The sequence below is a fragment of the Phaenicophaeus curvirostris genome, chromosome 2 (assembly GCF_032191515.1).
Source record: "Phaenicophaeus curvirostris isolate KB17595 chromosome 2, BPBGC_Pcur_1.0, whole genome shotgun sequence".
NCBI lineage: Eukaryota > Metazoa > Chordata > Aves > Cuculiformes > Cuculidae > Phaenicophaeus > Phaenicophaeus curvirostris.
The window spans coordinates 60,388,353-60,406,877 of record NC_091393.1 but is presented as its reverse complement, the minus strand read 5'-3'; the positions used below and the strand labels follow the sequence as shown (position 1 = coordinate 60,406,877).

The 18,525-nt window shown below is 34.9% G+C and overlaps 1 protein-coding gene across 7 annotated transcripts in view; it reads right to left on the bottom strand.

Moving 5' to 3' along the window:
* QKI (QKI, KH domain containing RNA binding) overlaps positions 1–18,525 on the bottom strand; it is a 158,095-nt gene that overhangs the window by 46,302 nt on the left and 93,268 nt on the right. For all 7 annotated transcript variants that reach the window (XR_011337003.1, XM_069852202.1, XM_069852206.1 and 4 more), the window contains exon 4: positions 8,833–8,976. Coding sequence is in view for 6 of the 7 variants with exons in the window: in XM_069852202.1 (XP_069708303.1) it covers positions 8,833–8,976 (144 nt within the window). In the remaining variant the exon portion in view is untranslated. The remainder of the gene's footprint in view (positions 1–8,832; positions 8,977–18,525) is intronic.

Sequence of the window (18,525 nt, the reverse complement as noted above, 5' to 3'; positions counted from 1 at the left end):
ATCTAGACATCAAAACTAACACTGGCAATAAAACCCCACTTTAAATAGTGGGAAAAGGGAAAAGTTTACTGGTTCCTTTACTATTACTTCATGCAAAAATCTTTGCAACTGTCAAGACCCTTCGAGAAACCACTGTCAAGATAATTTGTACATAAAGTGATTTTACCTCCTTAATATAGTCCAGTTAATATTTAATATTAACAAAGTGTCAAAAGCACAGGACAGCACACTTCTACTCTTTATACACAATTCTACGACTAGTATTTTTTTCCACTTAAGTATAAGACTGATTTCAAAAAAGAAAATCAACAAACCAAACAAAAAACACTTTTAACTAAAAATGAAGGTTAAGAAAAATAATATATGGGTAATTTGTTGTAGTATTCTCATCATCTACATCAAGATGGACAGACAAGGAGAATCATAACTTCATCATCTACTTCTTGTATAACTGAAGAAATACTCTTACTTTTAAGATTCATATAAACACCCCAGCTTAGATGTTCTGCTCCAGGGCCATCAACAGAAAAAGAACAAAGACGTGGAGAAGAAAACAAAAAGACTATAGGAAGTACTGGAAAAATAGCCAAGAAGAGAGGGGAAGAGTTTAAAAAATGGGGTGAAGAAGGAAAAAAAGTTACAGATAGCACAACATGTATTACCAGAATAGGTCAATGTAATTTTTTCTCCAATATCTATGTCTACCAAAAAACAAATAAATTGAGCACATTCTAGAAGACAGACAAAACCCATGTCGAACCTAATTAGAGCTCCTAATCAACGCATAATCCTGCTTTGAAAGGGCATATGTCTACTCAGTTTCAGGCAACAGAGCTTCTTCATTTTTCTTTGAGAATAGACTATAAGTTTCCCAAGGTCTGTTTTATAAATTACAGTCTACCATTTCTCAAGTTTTACATTTGTAACAGCTTAAATAAATGGCTACAGAGGAGATGTATACATCTCCAGTAAATATTTTGAAGAAGAGGGGAAAGGGGGAAGAGACAGGGTATTTAACACCAACTCTGTGTGGGCACAGTTAACTCATTTCCCTGGGTTTTTGAAGCTGAATATGTCCCGAAGAAGATTCAGAGTAACAGATAGATTAAGGTGCTTAGGAATAACTAGTGGAGAAACTTCTTTCCCATTAGTATAAGGAAAGCCTAGGGAGAACAAGAACCAGTATAAACTGCTACCTAAGTTACAAGCTAATAAAAACCAGACATATTTACATAATTCTACCTGATGACTACATGTCCAAATTTGTAAAACAATCAGTTGAAATATGTGAAGGCACAGATGATCATTAGCATCTACCCTTTAATTATTTGCCTACTTTTTGAAAAGGGCAAGTTGAAAACAGATTTATTTAGGAGAGCACATTTTATAACCCCTTTCAAAATTTTTCTCATAAACAGTATTCTAATTAATAGTATTAGTTTTCTCTTTAGCACTATGAAGATCATTTCAAGGGAGTTGAGGAATTTAACGGACTTTAAACAGAGTTTAATTCAATTAAGATGCAAATCACTTAGATATCTTGTCTCAAAAAATCATTTCCGTCAACAGATATTATTTTGGTGGTAATGAGCCACTGATCTACAGAGTTTCTACCACAGTATACAATGATGGAGAGAGCCTGCAGCTGGCCTGAAATGATTTTGTTAATAGTCAATAGTAGTGTAAGCTCATAAATTTAACACTGCACTAACCTATCAAGTACAGCATGCTCCTATGTGAACTGGTGTAAGAGATTCTTGTCCTCATTTTTAAAACAGACACTTGCATTATAGTAAAAATTTTCCACATAATAAGACCATTAAAAAGCATGCCAGAATTTCTTTAAGGACTGCTCAACACAACTATTCAACCTGTGAATAAGCTACTGAATTTACCAGTACTAAACATACCGGACAAAGGAAAACATAAAAAGAAAACCTATATACATTTTCCATTGTCAGATTCTGCGACATTGAGCTTCTGATTATTTTGTTCTCATCCTGTCCGCAAATGAACACACTCATCTGCAGTTCTACAGAAGTAGTTTAAGTTTATTTAAGGGTGGTCTGCCGCAATCCCTTTTTTCCCTGGCTGTGTGTTCTCATTCCGTCACTTCTGTCAGCACTAAAACAAAACTGACTCCGTAGCAAGTCAGCTAATCCAAGGTTAAGCTCTCCACCAAATGGACTCCCTACACGGTCAGATGAAGGCCAGTACTTTCTGATGCAAAACAGGAAGCAGGAACAGCAAATCATGAAGGAATGGCAGGACTGTGGCAGCCCTTGGTTTGTACTGTCATGGAAACATTAATTCTGCTTCACACTACTAAAAATAACACACTATCATGTCTCTTCCATATCAAAATAAGTTTACCACATGTTAGCTAGCAGTCACACCCAAGAAGTTTGATGCCTCATTACCCCACCTACGAGCTTCCCTTTTCATGATTTACATGATGTGCACTGTGAGAGACTTGCATCTGAACTGACAAGATAAATGTAATACAGGAATTTCCTAAAAAGCTTTTAAGGACAGCAGTGTCCTTTTTCAGCTACTGTATCACTTATTCATTTCATAACTTTAATTGAACAAGCAGCAAACAATGGATTGCACAGCATGACCAATATTTCAAGAGGGAGACTATAGAAGCCAGCACTATATTCTCACTTGTGAAAGCAAAAATGTAAAACCAGCACACCATGCAAGAATGAATTAGAAAGACCTATTCAGGGAAGTCAAACTTGCATGCAGAATATATTGAGGCTTTTTAGATAGCTAAAACAAATGAAATCATCTTTTAATATCTTTCAGATGTCAAGCTTTGGCGAGTTTTAGCTACAGGGCAACAAATTATGTACAATGTTACTTCAATATCAAGTTTTATATTTTTACTGAAGCTAAAGCATGATTACAAATTCTTAAATTAAAATTCTTTCTACTGCATCAAGTTTCTGCTATGGAATTCACAGCACACAAAATAATAAATACATCCTTCCATTTATTGTAAGGAGTTGAAAATAAATCACAATGGACATCTACAGCTACAATTATAAAGCAGGTATTAAAAATTTACTTTAATAAATAAGGCCCCACCTCATCATACTTGCTGAAGGCAGCCTTTTTAAAAGAATGTTTTTTAACATATCCATATGAAAAAACATTCTTCCAATACTATTACCCTTTCATTATATTCTCTCTTACTATACAAAGAAAGTGTGTTCTGTATACAGGAGTGACTAAAAATAGAAATACCAAAAAAAGTAACATCTCTATTAACAGGGAGTAAAAGGATGATAGTTAGCCAGCACTTACATACCAAGCATCACTATAAAGAATGTTCCAATTTGTAAAAGTCATCCAGTATACAGCACATTAAACCAGATGAAACACTAGAATGTCATTTTCTGCTGCTGCTTTCATAAGGAGTACAGCAAACATTTGGGAGAAGCAAGCCATTCAGCATAACCGCAAAGTGCCTGTACTGTGTTCTTCTAAAATCTCTTCACAATTTAAAGCAGCAGCTACCAAAGAGGAGATTGTATCCTATTTAACATTGATATTTTTGTTTAACCGCTGGGTCATATAGATTTGTTGTACCTGTCGGCATTGTATCATCACGCAAAGATTTTCTGTGATTTTTGTTTGTGTACTATGTTTCAAAACACCAAACATGAGTATCATATTCCATGATGTTTACAGTGAATAGTTCGTTGACCCTTTCAATTTTTTTTTTCTTCATTGCAAGAAGATGAACGTTATCTTCAAGGTGAAAATCAAATCCTTCTTCCCCAGATTTCTTTCCACTATTTACTTTATACTAAAGTAAAAATCAAAGGTATTACAAGAATATAATAATATTTTGGTTTTATATACAGTGTACGTTATCTGTTTTTAACTTTTGAAATAAAAATTAATTCTTAAGGTTTTTCCCAGTCCCATTTTTTATCACAGCTGATACTGAAAGCAGCTATCATCAGCACAGGTTTTCCCCATTTGCTCTATGATCTTCAGCCTCAACACAGTGAAATTGGTTTTACTGCACTACAAGTAAAGCAAAATACAAGAACTTACAGTGCTAGGTTGCTTATTTTCCCCTGAAAAGAGCCAGTATTTCTTTTGGTACCACCCTGGTTAACAGATCTTCTAAGCATTCTATTCACTGCTCCTCCTTTTACTTTTCTAGTAATGCCTTGCAATTAAACTTAACAGCCACTCAAGCCAAAGTTAAATTCACCCCGAAAGTGAAACCTTAAATCAAGAAGATTCAATCACTTTCAGCAACTGCTTCAGCCTCTTGTGCAATTGTCAGAATTCTCATTCTGATTTTTACTACTCTGTTATTTGTTAAGCACAGCCATTTTCTCTCTATTGTTTATGAAAATGTTTAAAGGTGAGAGCGTATGCTTTACTTCCTTTATTTCACAGTTTTACTAATTCAGCCTTCTGAATAGCTTGCTGGAAACAGACTACAGTTGTAGCAGTAACTATAGTATAGTTAAAGGACAGTAACATCAGTTAACTCAGCACTCTTAAAAGGCTGCTTGGTATTTCTGCTTTAACTTTTGAGGCTCTGTAGCTCTGCAACGTTGGTTTTGTTCTGTTAATTTCACCTCAAGACTTGTTGGGTTTTGATAATCTGGACTCTCTGAATTTATGTTGTACATCCACTTGGCATGGAAACTGTGTTCTAGTAACATCTTGATTTTGCATCATGTCCTTACTCCTATTTTAAATTCCTCAGCTGCAACACTGAAACTTCTATTACTACTAAACAGGATGAAATGCTTGGGAATACTATCAAAGACTGGTGGTAATTGTTAAAATATTAACATTATAAAATTGGCTGTTTGTTTACTTCCACCTATTTTGTCATAATTAATGTTATTCCATATTAAGGAATAATTATGTTACCTCTTATATAACATGGTTTTATTTTTGTTTGAATTATCTTAAAAAAAATCATTGCCATTGACATTCATCTACTCTAAGGATTTTGACATTATGAAATCAATATTGCTACAGTATTTATTTTAATTAATGGTATTTTTCTCCACACCACACAGGTAAGTTTAAAGATATTCAAGACTGAAAAGTCTACAATTATTATTACAGGCAAGAACCAAATGTACTAACAAAATTAGATAATCTTCCACTGAAACATTATCTCCTACTCATCAAAATCTTAAAATTCCATTAATGTGGCAAATGATACACACAGATTGACAGGGTGCCTCACTGACTAATATTATGTTGCAGATGTCTTCAGAAGAGATGGATGTAGGAACAAAATAAAACTACAGCTGCCTGAAGCAGAAGAGCAATACAAAGAATTTGAAAAACACCAATTCCACAGAAATTAGAGTAGTTATGTAAAAGCCAGAAATATGATCTTATCCTCAGAAAGGAAGTATGTGGAGTCAAAGGAAAAAGAAGTAAAAAGTACTTGCCTGAAATTTGAATTCTGTTTTACATGTCTCATCCTATAGAACAACAGTTAGTATAAAGGAAAAGTAGTAATTAAAGAGACCTGGGCATCTATATAACAAAAGGAGTATTTAGAAAACACATTCAGCTTAAAGAGTTTATTAAGCAGTTTCTTAGAACGTGTAGAAGTCTTGCATATTTCTAGCAGAGGAATTCAGCCCTACTGCCCAGGGCTTAAAGAATAATTCCAAATCCTTAATGACACCGTAACTTGGCAAGCCATATTTAATTACCACATACACCCCCTTACACAGACTCTACATTTTCTTATATTCTGCAGGGCAAAATCCAGAGCATCCTTTGTCTTTCCTTTGCCAGACAACTACCCATGCTTACTGAACTTGTGAATAACAAACTCTCAATACTCTCACAACGAAGAGAGATCAATAACCTCTTGGATTCACTTCAGAAGGAGGCATAAGGATGGTACAGCTCAAAGCAATACCCAAAGCCTGCAGACTGCTTTATTCTTCCTGGGTTTCTTTGGGAAAAACATGAAGAAGCAATATCATATGATCTTGCAGGACCAAATAATGACCAATATGTACTGAATTATGGGAAGAGGAAAAGAGTTAGTCCTATACAACTTTAACTACAGCCAAAATAATAAAGTCCAATACCAAAGAAAAGTGAATTATACATAACATCATAATAATTTTAGATAGATAGACAGACAGATAAAACTGGCCTTTTTCCTTAGGGAAAGACTATTCTGCCTCAATTAGTTCTTTTTATTCCTAAAGATAAACTGATTGACTGTACTGCCATCTTGGTAAAAAATCCAAGAGCAAGTGGAAAAGTAATAATTCACATCCACAAGTTAAAAAAAAAAATCACTAGTAGCCCAGATTCATAAAGATGAAAAGAAACACAGTTTACTATTGAAATAGTCTCTGTTTACCCAAGTACTTTTAAGTGGAAATTCATTTTAGAAATGTGCCTATTTGTTCACTGTTGCTAGAAAAATTAATTCGGTTTTTTAGTATCTCCAGTATAAAATTAATGGATTACTCCAAGATATTAGTAACTCATTCCCATCTCTAACATTAACTTGCTTTTCTGAAATGTATTTCAGAACACCAAAGCATTGCCAATATACAGCAGGAATGAGACTGAATCTTCTCTCCTACATAATCTCAAATTTTATTACAGTTGACAGAGGTAAAATAGAAATACATTAATATCTTTTTATCAGTTTTAATCCTTTGAAATTTACTAGGAAAACAGTAACAGTTGCTGCTTTTCTATCATTAGAAAGGGAATTTCCAATTTTCCATTTGTATATTTTAGAGCATCTTTGGAATCTCCAGCATCCAGTTTTCCCCATCTTATTATCATTAGCTAGGATACCTCTTTTTCACCTCATGCTTACCCTGAATATTTAAGGGTTTATGGCTTCCTTCATAAAAGTTTTTGATTTATATCTTTTAATGCTAAAACAGAATTTTTCAACTCTCAAACTGCCTGCAACTATAATTTGATTAAACAGACTATTTTTATACTAGTTGAACAGATGAAATACGTAGTGCAAATACCAAGTTCACCTATGTATTAACTCATTACTAAATACTACACATGCCTGTTCCAATGAGGCATAATTTTCAGCACTGAAAGCCAACAGACCTTTAAGTCTTGCTCATATAATAAACACTGCCTAGATCTCTCAAGTCTACAAATATGATACAAAGATATTAATAAATTGAACTGGTTTTCAGCTAATTTCAGTGTTTCTCAAGTGATGTATATTTGGACAGTAGTTGGCCCCTGTGTTTTTTTCTGAAGAGAAAGAAAGAATTGTGTAATCAGGATTATAGAGCTCCCCCAACTGATTCAGTTACCAAACGAGGCAAAATCTTTTCAAGATAAAGAGCCAGCTGGTACTATCACAATGAAAAACTACTATATTTGTTGTTTCAAAACACACCCATCCACCACCTCCAGCAACCAAGCAGAACACAAAAATACACAGAGTATACACAGTAGTACATCAGACATACTGTTTTTGTGATTTATCAGGTAATCTTGAACACGTCCCTTCAGTCATATTATTCAATGATAAGAGTGAGGTAGAATAATCAACAGGCATTCGACAAAATTAATTCTGTATCACATGGAAGTTTGAGTTGTGTAGTTTTTTAAGTATCTGCTGCATAGTACTTAGAGAATGAACACAAGGGTTTCAAGTTTTGCCCATATAAAAAGTATTTGTCTCATTAACATGTCTAATTCTGATTATAAACTCACGCTTAACGTGCTCAAGATCTCTTTAAGAAATGAATAAATTTTGAAGATCTACCTTCTCTAGTTGGCTTCTGCTTTGACAATGTGCAACATGAAGAGGTAGGTCTAAATCACTTAAATCACTCTTTTTTTGGTATTTCCTGATTAATATCTTACCATATTTCTTTAATTCTAAAATTAAGTCTCTCCTCTGATCTTTGGTAACTTTAAAAAAAATGTGTTCTGAATAAATGAGCTTATACAACATGTCACCACTAGTTTCCTCACATCCAGCACCTATCAGCACTAAGCATCCAAAACGACAAGGTCATTTTAATACCTATTACTACTTTCTTTCACAAGACAATCTCAGTTTTATCTCCAATGATGAAGACATAATTCATTTTTGTCATTTTCTAATGGCACAAAAGTGGTGGTAAAAATCAGCACAATATGCAAGTTAGTGGCATGGGATGAACTACACAGCTACGCTGAGTTGTCTTGCTTTGAGCAGATCTAAGAGAAGGGCTCTCATATGGTAATTCTGGTCCCTGCAAAAGGCCTAAAGTCTTCTGGCTGGGCAGAAGGCAGTTGATATTATCAGGAAATGAGAAAGACAACCCATTTTCCAGTTTTACTACACTTATTCTTCCCCAATATATAGACAGAAATGTTCTTGATACTGGGTTATTGAAGGGCTTTGTTCTTTTTGGAAGATGTTTAATGTGACAATTTAAGAAAACACATCATCTTTGCTTAAAGTACCAGAATCATCTCAAAGCAAACCATAAAAGCATGTTGTACTTTCCCAGCCTTACAGTGAAGTGTCCTTATACTGAAAGAAGATGAGAAAGCGACTGTTTGTAACTGTTCAGCATTGCCTTTTAAGGGTGAATTCCCTTCATCTATATCTAAAACAGGAAAAAAAAGCCCTTACATTTCTTAAAATTATTATTCTCTTCTGAGGAATAATTCGATCTGGGATGAGACATTTTAAACATCACTGGAGTATTACAAAGTAATACCTAAACTTCATTTTAGGATACCGCTCTGCTGGATGCAGTATTAATTGTATTTCAAAAGTAACTACTGGAAATGGAAATTGAAGACTTGCATACAAGTACTTACTGCAGGGATCAGTAACTTCTTTACTTCTTCAACAGCCCTCTTCAGTTTTATTTCTGCTCTGTTCTGAGCATCCTCCACAGTGATGAGTACATGTAAATCTTCATTCAGGTGTTCCCAGTTGGGCTTGCCTCGGTTCTGCTCTTCCTATGAAAAATTAAAACATAGAAGCTGTGAAGCACTGTTACATTCTGGATAAAGCAATCACGTAAGCAGTAGACAAACTCAATTTTATGAAGAATATGAGCTGTACTTCCAGCAAGATGGAAAAAGACTTCTTCACACTGTGGAGACTGTTCTGTATTACAGGGTTACTTAGCAAGAACCTAGGCTTTAAAATATCTTTTGAGGGATTTTGTTTGTGTTTTGGAACATCATACTTTTTTGTTGTTGTTTTAGACTAAAACCAGATGTGTAACTTTCCCAACCAAACTAAGGAGCAAGAACGAGAAATACTACAAGCACAGTACTGCTTTCAATATCCTTTGGAGCCTTTAAAGTTTTGAAAGGACAAAACTTACTGGTGGCTAAGCAACCTGGTATTTTTAAGAAAAGTGCAACAGACGATATAGAGAAACTCCACCTGAATAACTCCAAAGACCAAGAAAAGATGTCAACTCTTCAGTGTTAAAAATCACTTCTAAATACTCATGAAGAAAATGTTCAAAAATCAAACATTATAAAAAGAACAGAAGTTGCCATTTTCAAAGCAGAGCAACTTGTACTGCAGAAAGGGCAAAGAGGAGCAGATGACAAGACTTTAATACTGAAGCCACAGGAGAGCACGTAACAAGACAGTCACCATGACACAGGTATTCAGTTACATCGATGGCACTAATAATCCCAAAGATATACCTTGGTACTGTTTTCAATTCAGCATATGCTAAAACATTTTTTTGATGTAAACATTTTTAAACAACTGATTAAAAAAAGTAAGTAATAAACCTGAGTATTCGGTCTTTCAAAAAAATAAGATAGTGAACAAAATGTAAGAAACTTTCCAACTCAGTTCTTACTAAATGGCGAATAAAGGTACCTGTATTTCCCAGAAACACAGCTTAAATTTGACTATATTTAAAATATAGGGAAATGAGTTAAAAAATAATGTGGGGGATATGAAAACTTTAGTAAATGAGAAAGGTTACTATAACTTCTGTATTTAAATAAAGGCCCACATGAACAAAACCCCACTTATTTAGAACTTAAAATCCTAGGCAAAATAGAAGAGAATCCTATTGATAAGACAGATATTTGTAGCTTAACCACAAATAATATTTTTTTTTAAATTAAGGCAAGCAAATTTAATAGCAAGTGTGTCCTTTTCCCAAAATTTCATTAAAATTCTTCCAGAAAATCAGACACGCAGAGGAAATGTTTGAAGATTTAATACCAACAAATGCTTGCAGTACTTTATATTCACATATACCTGAGGGAGCACTGTTCCTCAGAATGTTCCGTCTTTAACTCAGCTGCTTTAAGTACAAAACATTTTGTGGAATAGACATGGGTAAGAACTGGGGAGAGGGAACAGAATCATGAGATACATATGGAAATTTTATGTAAAATGAAATTCTGAATGAAAATTGTTTTTACGTAAAGTGCACATATGCACTACTCCATACCATCGGCTACAGTGATGTTTTTTGAACAAAAAAAAAAAAAAAGTTATCTTAGCCAACTTTCTAAACAGTGGTGGCTGTGAAAATATATCTGAATTTCAGAAGCTGAAAGAGAAAAATAACCCTTATCTATAAAACAAAACCTGACACACAGTTTGGCTGAGTTATAACATGTTCTGTGCTGCAATTCAGTCTTTGAGAGAAGTACCTACAGTTGCAGCTGATTTCACTCCAAAACTCCACTGTTCAAAACTCCACTATTACTATTTAAAAAACTTGATTTCTTAATTTTTTTTAATCCAAAGCAGGAATTGTTTTCTTTTAAGATGGTGACAAGCTATATTACTAAGAGGTAGCACAGATTATGTTACAGGTATGATAAATAAGATAAGGTTCCTAAACCAGCAGAGGGCAGAGCAAGAAACATGCTGCCACCTCTTCTTCCACTGACAGGTGATGAGCTGACCCAGTGCTGGGATGGGAAAGGTACCAGTGACTAACACATAAGATACACAATAACCTGCATAACTACAGTACCACGGGGTGGTGGGGGAAAGAAAGGGAGGGGACTGGTGGAAGAAGCAAAAGGGACAAATGACAAGAAAAAGATGTGCCCAAGTAAAACAACAGCAAGAAAACCAGAAAACCTGAACGAAACGGTTGGGAAAAATATTCAATGGCATATATTCATTATATTACATACACAAGAAGTAATTTACAGCATGAACTTTTCCTGCATCCCAGAGATTGTTTATGGAAGATTTATACAGAAAAAACGGAGGCAGTGAAGATGCAGAAAACTACAGAGTAACATGATTTATGCCACAACCTTGGGGAACAACAATATCAGAAAAGTTTAATTACAACCCAACTGTCTTGTCTGCTAAATTAAAGAACATTAAGAGCAACATAAGCAGTAGATGAAATTTCACTGTGCTCCTTGTTTGGCAGAAATTTCAATATCCTTACATATAGCCTAACTCTTTAAAAAGATTTTGCTTTCATTCTGTTGCCTGTGCACATACACTGTTTACCTTAAGTGTACCTATAGAAAATAATGGACTTGAAGAAACTGCTCAGTACTTATCTTACTATTAAGGTCAATGGATCAGGTAGTTGAAAAAAAACCAAAACAAAACCCAGAACTTTCTACAACTCCTTAACATTGATTTCCACAAAGATGGAAGAAAAAGTAACATGATTACAGATTTTTTTATCTGTAGGGTTTTTTTCCCATTTTAAAAAAAAAAAATTAACTTTCTTGGAAGAGATTTAGGTGGGAGCCAAAAAGCAGGCAGAGGATGTAAGTGGTTTGCATCTACACATTCAGGCTTTAGTATTAGAAAAGATGTTCCATGAGGAGAAATACTCTACGTTCAGATCCCTGTTGATTTCTGTCCTGTGTTCTTCATACCATCCTACCACAGTAATTCCAGGCTGTGGTCTTACACTTCCTGCATCCCAATCCCTTAAAGGCTATTGCCGTTTACATCTTCGTATCCCATCCCAAAGCTTCCTTCTTAGTACCTCAACTACTGATCTAATAAGAGACAGCTGCTTACTAGCTTTCTATAAGCTACACAAAGCAGATGACTGAAAAGTCGGTACATTATTTCCCTGACTGAAGGTATTATGGTAGGCCTGTCCTCTATCTAGCAAATAATTTTCAAAAAAAAATTTAAAAAAAGAAGTGACTGTCCAGCTTGACTGAAATTGTTCAAAGTATTCAAATGGTAAAAGAGGGGAAAATATTTTCAGAAAGCAAGCCATCTCAAAATATTTTATCAAGAACTCAAAACCTCAGACTTTATTTCTCAACTCAAAGGCTTAAAGGCCTTCACATTATGGCAAACTGACTAAAAATATGTTGACAAATTAAAATCTGGTGAAGTCGAATCCAGTCATTTACAGCTGTCAGAATGCTATTAAAGGAAAATGAAATAAACACTGAAAATAAATTCTTTCCTAATATCTGTTTATATGCAGACAGTGATATATTCGTTAGACAATAAAGAAAGTATGAATGCAATGTGGCAAGAGTAGAAAGAAGTTTTACACATAACATTTTATTAAAAAAGCTATGGCCTGTAGTATTACAAAAACACAACTCCCATCCTATGCAGTTTTTCCACTTCAACTCATACAATTTCCAGTAATATTCACCACTAGCAAACAAACACAGCTCAGTACCAACACAACAGGGGCCTTTAAAAGAAATAAAGGCTCAAGAAAACACAGAGAATGAGCCTTAGTATTCTCACTCACATTGAAGTAATAGGTTATTACATCCTCTCTTCACCCACCTATTACAACAAGCTGCTCTCCATACTGAGTGACAGAAAACATCGAAAAGCTAGAGTAAAAGGGAAGAATATTTTCGTATAATGTCAAATGGAATGCTAAAATTAAAAGTCACCAGAATAGCTTTAGTCCTTTAAACCAGACAAAGGTTTAATTCAAGTACATTCTAAGAACTTTAATTAAAATTATCTTAAGATATAAAAAGCAGCATAATCACTCATAGCCACTTCTCACAGTCAGAGGAGGCAAGATGTGCTGAGAAGAGATTCAGTTATTTAGTAAAATTACCACATTATATTTTGTCTAATAAATTGTGCTCTAGGCACATTACAATTCAAAGCAGTTCTAGCTGAATGTTTCTTTTATCGACACAGTTGAACTGGTAAAATGAAGCCAGATGAACCTTAGAAGGATGCTCTTTCCCCTGAACTAAGTTATTAATTACTCCCAGCCTTCCATGGGCCACAAGAGTTGTCCAACTTGTTTTGATCAACGTAACTCTTATTCCTGTAACTGTTCTTTCTGCCAACCTGAGCTACGGAGCTTTATTTTTAATTTTTTGGCATCTCTGCTGCAGACATAGTTGAAAACAAACATTTGGAAGAGAGGGGATGTCTAACATATTGTGCAAGGAATAAACCACTTAAAAGTCTCAGATACACAAGTAACTCTGCATCAGCTGATACATATTCATGAGAGCTCTAGACCTAATGAAAAAAAACCCAAAACACTTGAATCCTCTCATACTGTTGTCTTATTGTATCCTTTTGTGAAATACCTAATAACTTCAAAAAGGTTCACTCCTCTTAGCAGGCAGTCCCGATTCCTCCACTGGACCAGCCTTGGCAGCACACCAGCCTTCCAGAGAGCCAGGCAATGTGCTGATGCAGCAAAATCATGCTCCCTTCATCCCCCAATTTCTGCTGGGCAAGGGAATTGATTAAGTTCATAAACTATTGCATGCCAAAACAAGGTCAGCACTGTAACTGGGAAAGGGAGACGATTAGGGACCATATTTTAACACATAATTGCCACTTAAAAGACTGTCTGACCACATCTCATGAAACTATCCTAGGTGAAATCTAATTATGCACGTGCCACGGACAGAACACAGAGTTACCATTATTGCCTGACATGAAGTAACTTGCTCAGCTATGTAAGAACTAGATATTAAATCCTAGTGTGTAGTAATAATTGTAAATACAAACATGGAGTTTGTTCTTTCCACTTTTGACAGTGAATCTAAGTCCTGACAGGATTAAGGCTGAAAATAAACAAACGAAACCTGAAATACACCACTTCATGTCCCCCAAACCTGTATCCACATTATATAATCCTGACATTAACATTTCAATACATGTTGTTATTTTAGAAGAGGCCTGCGATCAAAATAAGTGTTTAGCTAAGTAGCAAAAATAGTGCTTTATCAGATGAAACTCCAAGCCAGCTCTGTAGAAAACCAGTTTAAAATGATGCACTAATTACAGTATCTGTTTGAACAACAGAAGTAATTTTATAACATGAAGCACTGGAACACACTGATTGTCCTAATCCCTGCTGATAAACTGCTTTAATTGTGCAGTTACAGTCAGGCAAATTAACATAGACTTCTGCTCCTACTGAGCTTCTAATGGTAGCAATTCACAAGTAGGAAGCTGGTGAAAAAATAATGTAAGGAAAGAAATGCTGAAGGAGTAGCACCTGATCAGGGAAAACACTCTAGTTTACTTCATGTTAAGAATTTCTGATTGAAGTTTTCTCCTATGGAAGCAACAGATCAATTGCTTAAATTAACAGTCACATACTGCTTTGAATGTCAGACATGTTAGCATTATTTGGTATGTCTTTAATTATGCATTACTATATATATGTATACTAAGCTTCCTTTGAGACAATTCTGGATTAAGAAATGCGCATCTTCCAGCTCACATTAAACTAGCTGGCAGGTATCAAACATTGTCAAAGGGCATTACCTTCTAAAAACTATTCAGAAAAAAAAGTCTCATCGCATGAAACAACCCAATGTTTAAACACACAGAAGAGGGATTCTATTCTCTGCCTCAGAGCCTCAACACAGACTTAGTGCTCAGGAAACACCTCAAGTTCAGATCTACCCTGCAGTCAAAATGGCTCCCACGTGCACCGACACCACACTGCATCTTTCTAAAAACTGTCTTCAGAGCACAAGTGAACTGATCCAACAACCATTGTCTGCTGACAAAGGAGGAAGATCTTGCTGCTGCCCAAGCCAGCTCACTCACACCCATCCAGCTTGGCAGGGTTATAGGGGGACAGGGAACTGCTCTAGAGCAGAAACTCGTCACCACAAAGGATAATTTTCTGTGAAACATGCAACAGAATTACATCTCTCCAGGATTTTCTTCATGCATACTTACCTCAACAAAGTTGCTGTGTGGCAGTGTGAAAAATAACAGCAATGATTTGTGGAATGAGCTGTATTGTTGAGTGCTATCAAAACCCAGGAGGTCTTTTAAGACGGACTGTTTCACTGTTTTGGTACTAAAGTACCTGGATATATTTGTTAGAGATGAATGCCATTATTAATACTAAGGAATGAGGCTGTTAATTTCTGACTTTGGCCTACAGGCAAGAGCTTTAATATTTTAACTGTATCAGTATTCCTAAAGTAGTAAACTCCATAAAAAATTATACTGATTATCAAGTATAATTTTATTCCCCTACAGAAAAGGGAATAAGCAGTATAAGGCACTTCACAATATTGTGATTATTTTCACATGCTGACCAGTGTTAACATAGTAATATCCATAAATAAGTAAGTATCGAATTGCCTTCAAACAAAACATAATACCAATAAAACCTGAATGCGACAGTCGTCTTCATTCAGGGTTATCTTCAGACAGCATTTTTAAGGGAAGTACCCCCCTATTCTGAATCTCAAAGATACAAAAGAAAGTTTAAAATGAATGCTTAAATCAACAAAACCTTATCTGTGACAGCAGAGACATTCCTCAAAGCAGTCTCTAATCAGGAAATACAGGCAGTAAGTTCATTTCAACTCATGACTCAAGTCCATTCATTAGCAGTCACTGATGAAATTAGCTTCAAAATAACCACAACTAACATCATTTCTGCATAAACCTATCTCTAAGATGAGCATTATTAATCAGTATAAAGCTGATTCTGATATTCAGCTTTAGATAGAGAAAAGGTGACGAGTATTCTTTACCTTAGTATCAAGCAGCATTTTTATACCATGCCCTTTCATATACACAGATGTTAAACTATTCAGTTTACAAAGTCTTAACATACTCTGAAGTTTTATTTTACTAACTTTAACAGGATGTTAAAAACAAAACAGAAAATATATCCAGAACACCAGTTATTCCCACACCCATAACATAAAAAATATTTCTTAAAAGTAATACTATTAAATTTACTTTAAGTACATAAAGATTCTTCTGTATATCTCAATTTTTACTTCAGAAGTATTCTAGTTGTACTGTATTTTAATTTGCTGTTATTTCTACCCAGAAGAAATATTACTACACCATGCTAGTACACTAGTCTTGCTAACGCGTCTCTGTATTCCACCCAAAAACTTACTAAGGTGTCTAAAACTCCGCTAAAGTTAATGCTGGAAGGCAAAATAGTCTTAATTAAACTACAAGTCTGATGCTTGTTTTTCATCTAAGATTCTCAAACTAGGAGAGTTGGAAGTATTGACATCCAAAAGGTTCTAATCTAATATACTTTCCAAAACTAAGCTAAGGAGTGGCAACTTCAAGAAAGTTGATCTTTAAGAAAGAATTTGCAACTCCAAGAAAATGCAATGTAGAAAGAAGTCCAGCAATTGGTATACTGGCCCAGAAAAATGACAGTCAAGATCCTAGCATTGCCTCAGCCAAAAATGGATCAACATCACCACACTGATGTTCCAGGAGTGCCCTAAAATCAAGTAAAAGAAAGATAGAACAAAGCACTTCCCACTGCCAAAGTGGGGAGAAAAACTAAAGTATGCACAAATCACTGGAGACATCTCTAGCCCAATGACAGAAGGATGTCAGCAGGTGGTGGGTTCCTGTTCTTTTCCTTATAACTGGAGGATTTTTGCAGCTGAAAATGGCTGGGTAAAAGCGTGCAAGTAGTCATTTGAGGAGAACCTTTATTTACGACTTCAAAGTGAGTCCCTTAGTTTTTCCTTTCTCCATTCATATGAAACTTGCACTTTTGTCCATGCCGTGAACACAAAAGACAGAAACCATCATCAAAACCCGTGGTTTAATGATGTGGAAACTTATGGGAAATACCCAAACTGTGGTTTCACATTTCTGAATACTTACTTATTGTGTAAAGATAAGTGCTACCACTACTTCTCAGCTGTATTTAAAGCAAAAAAAAGTTAATAGTTTCTTAGCCTTCCGAGAACTATTCCACAAATATTTCTTAAGCATTTTTTAACAGTTTTTAAAAACCCAACATAACAAAAAAGAAAACAAACAAACAACTAACCCCAAGACACCATTCTTGACTGTGATTTGGACTACTGTTTATACTATACAAAATTTTGAACACTGTAATCAAGTTAGTATGTCACTAGCACTTGTAAAAGTAAAAAACATAAAACAAATAACATTTTTTTTATTAAATGGAGAACGTGATCATCTCTTAGGCTGGAAGTATAACTTTACACTTTTCCAAACATTTTCTTCCCTCTTTTTAAGTACTATCATGTAACTTTCATCAACATCAATTGCCCCAGATAACTGTAGCATCTGTCTTTACTGAATTTCAACCATTTTTATTTCTCTAATCCGTATTTTATTTCCCCTCTGCCTTGCTTAGATTTGATTGCTGCTTTGAATAGCAAAGCTGGTCAATGCCTGAACACTCCCATCCTCGATAATTTGAGCTCAGTGTTAAACTGATCTGTTTCCAGTTAAGCTCATCCTCAAAAACCTGTGCTCTCGCTCTTGCATGAGAGCTCTACATAAAAGTGATGTTGAACAAACCATGAGGGCCAAGAAATAATAAAATAAAACCACTATTTTCTTCAGGTGTTATTCCTGCGTAATCTAAGTGCAAATTACAGAAATTTTCTATCATTTATATTAGAAGTCTAAGAAACAGGAAAAGCTAGATTAATTCATGCTTAATTTGTTTAATTTCTTAATTAGGAGTAAGTGAGCAATTTCTTTAATTCTTTATTTCACACTGAATTTATAGCACTATTAAAGAAAAGGAGGAGAAAGAAATACAGAGAAAAAAAATGTAATAGCTTTTGGAGCTACCAGAATAAATAGAGCTGCTTACACCCTGCATTTTAATGCCAACATATCAACACTTCTGCTTTCCTCATCTCAATTTGACTGTAACTTCCAGAGTCCAGTGATTCAGCCTCTGCTTAAAAAATCCAACCATTTTGCTCTTAGTGTTTCCACAAGGATGAGGCACGTACGTGCTTCATATGTATACACACATACATATGTATATGAAAAATAAAAGGTATTCACCTTGGTGAAGGAGCAAATTGTAAAGACACCAGTGTAAAATGAAAACAGAGATGTCAACCCTTCACTTCGAGTCATAAAATAATTGTAAGCTTTTGAGAGAACTGCTCCTCATATTCTCATGTTACTTACACTTGCAATGTGATTACTAACCTCCCTAACATCTTTTCATAAACTGCTTAATACTTAGTAAGAAAAGTCAACTTTCATTTACTCCAAATCTTTTCATATAAGCATACAAAGATGTCATGTCATATTTTGAACAGAAACTCAGACTGAACATGTTA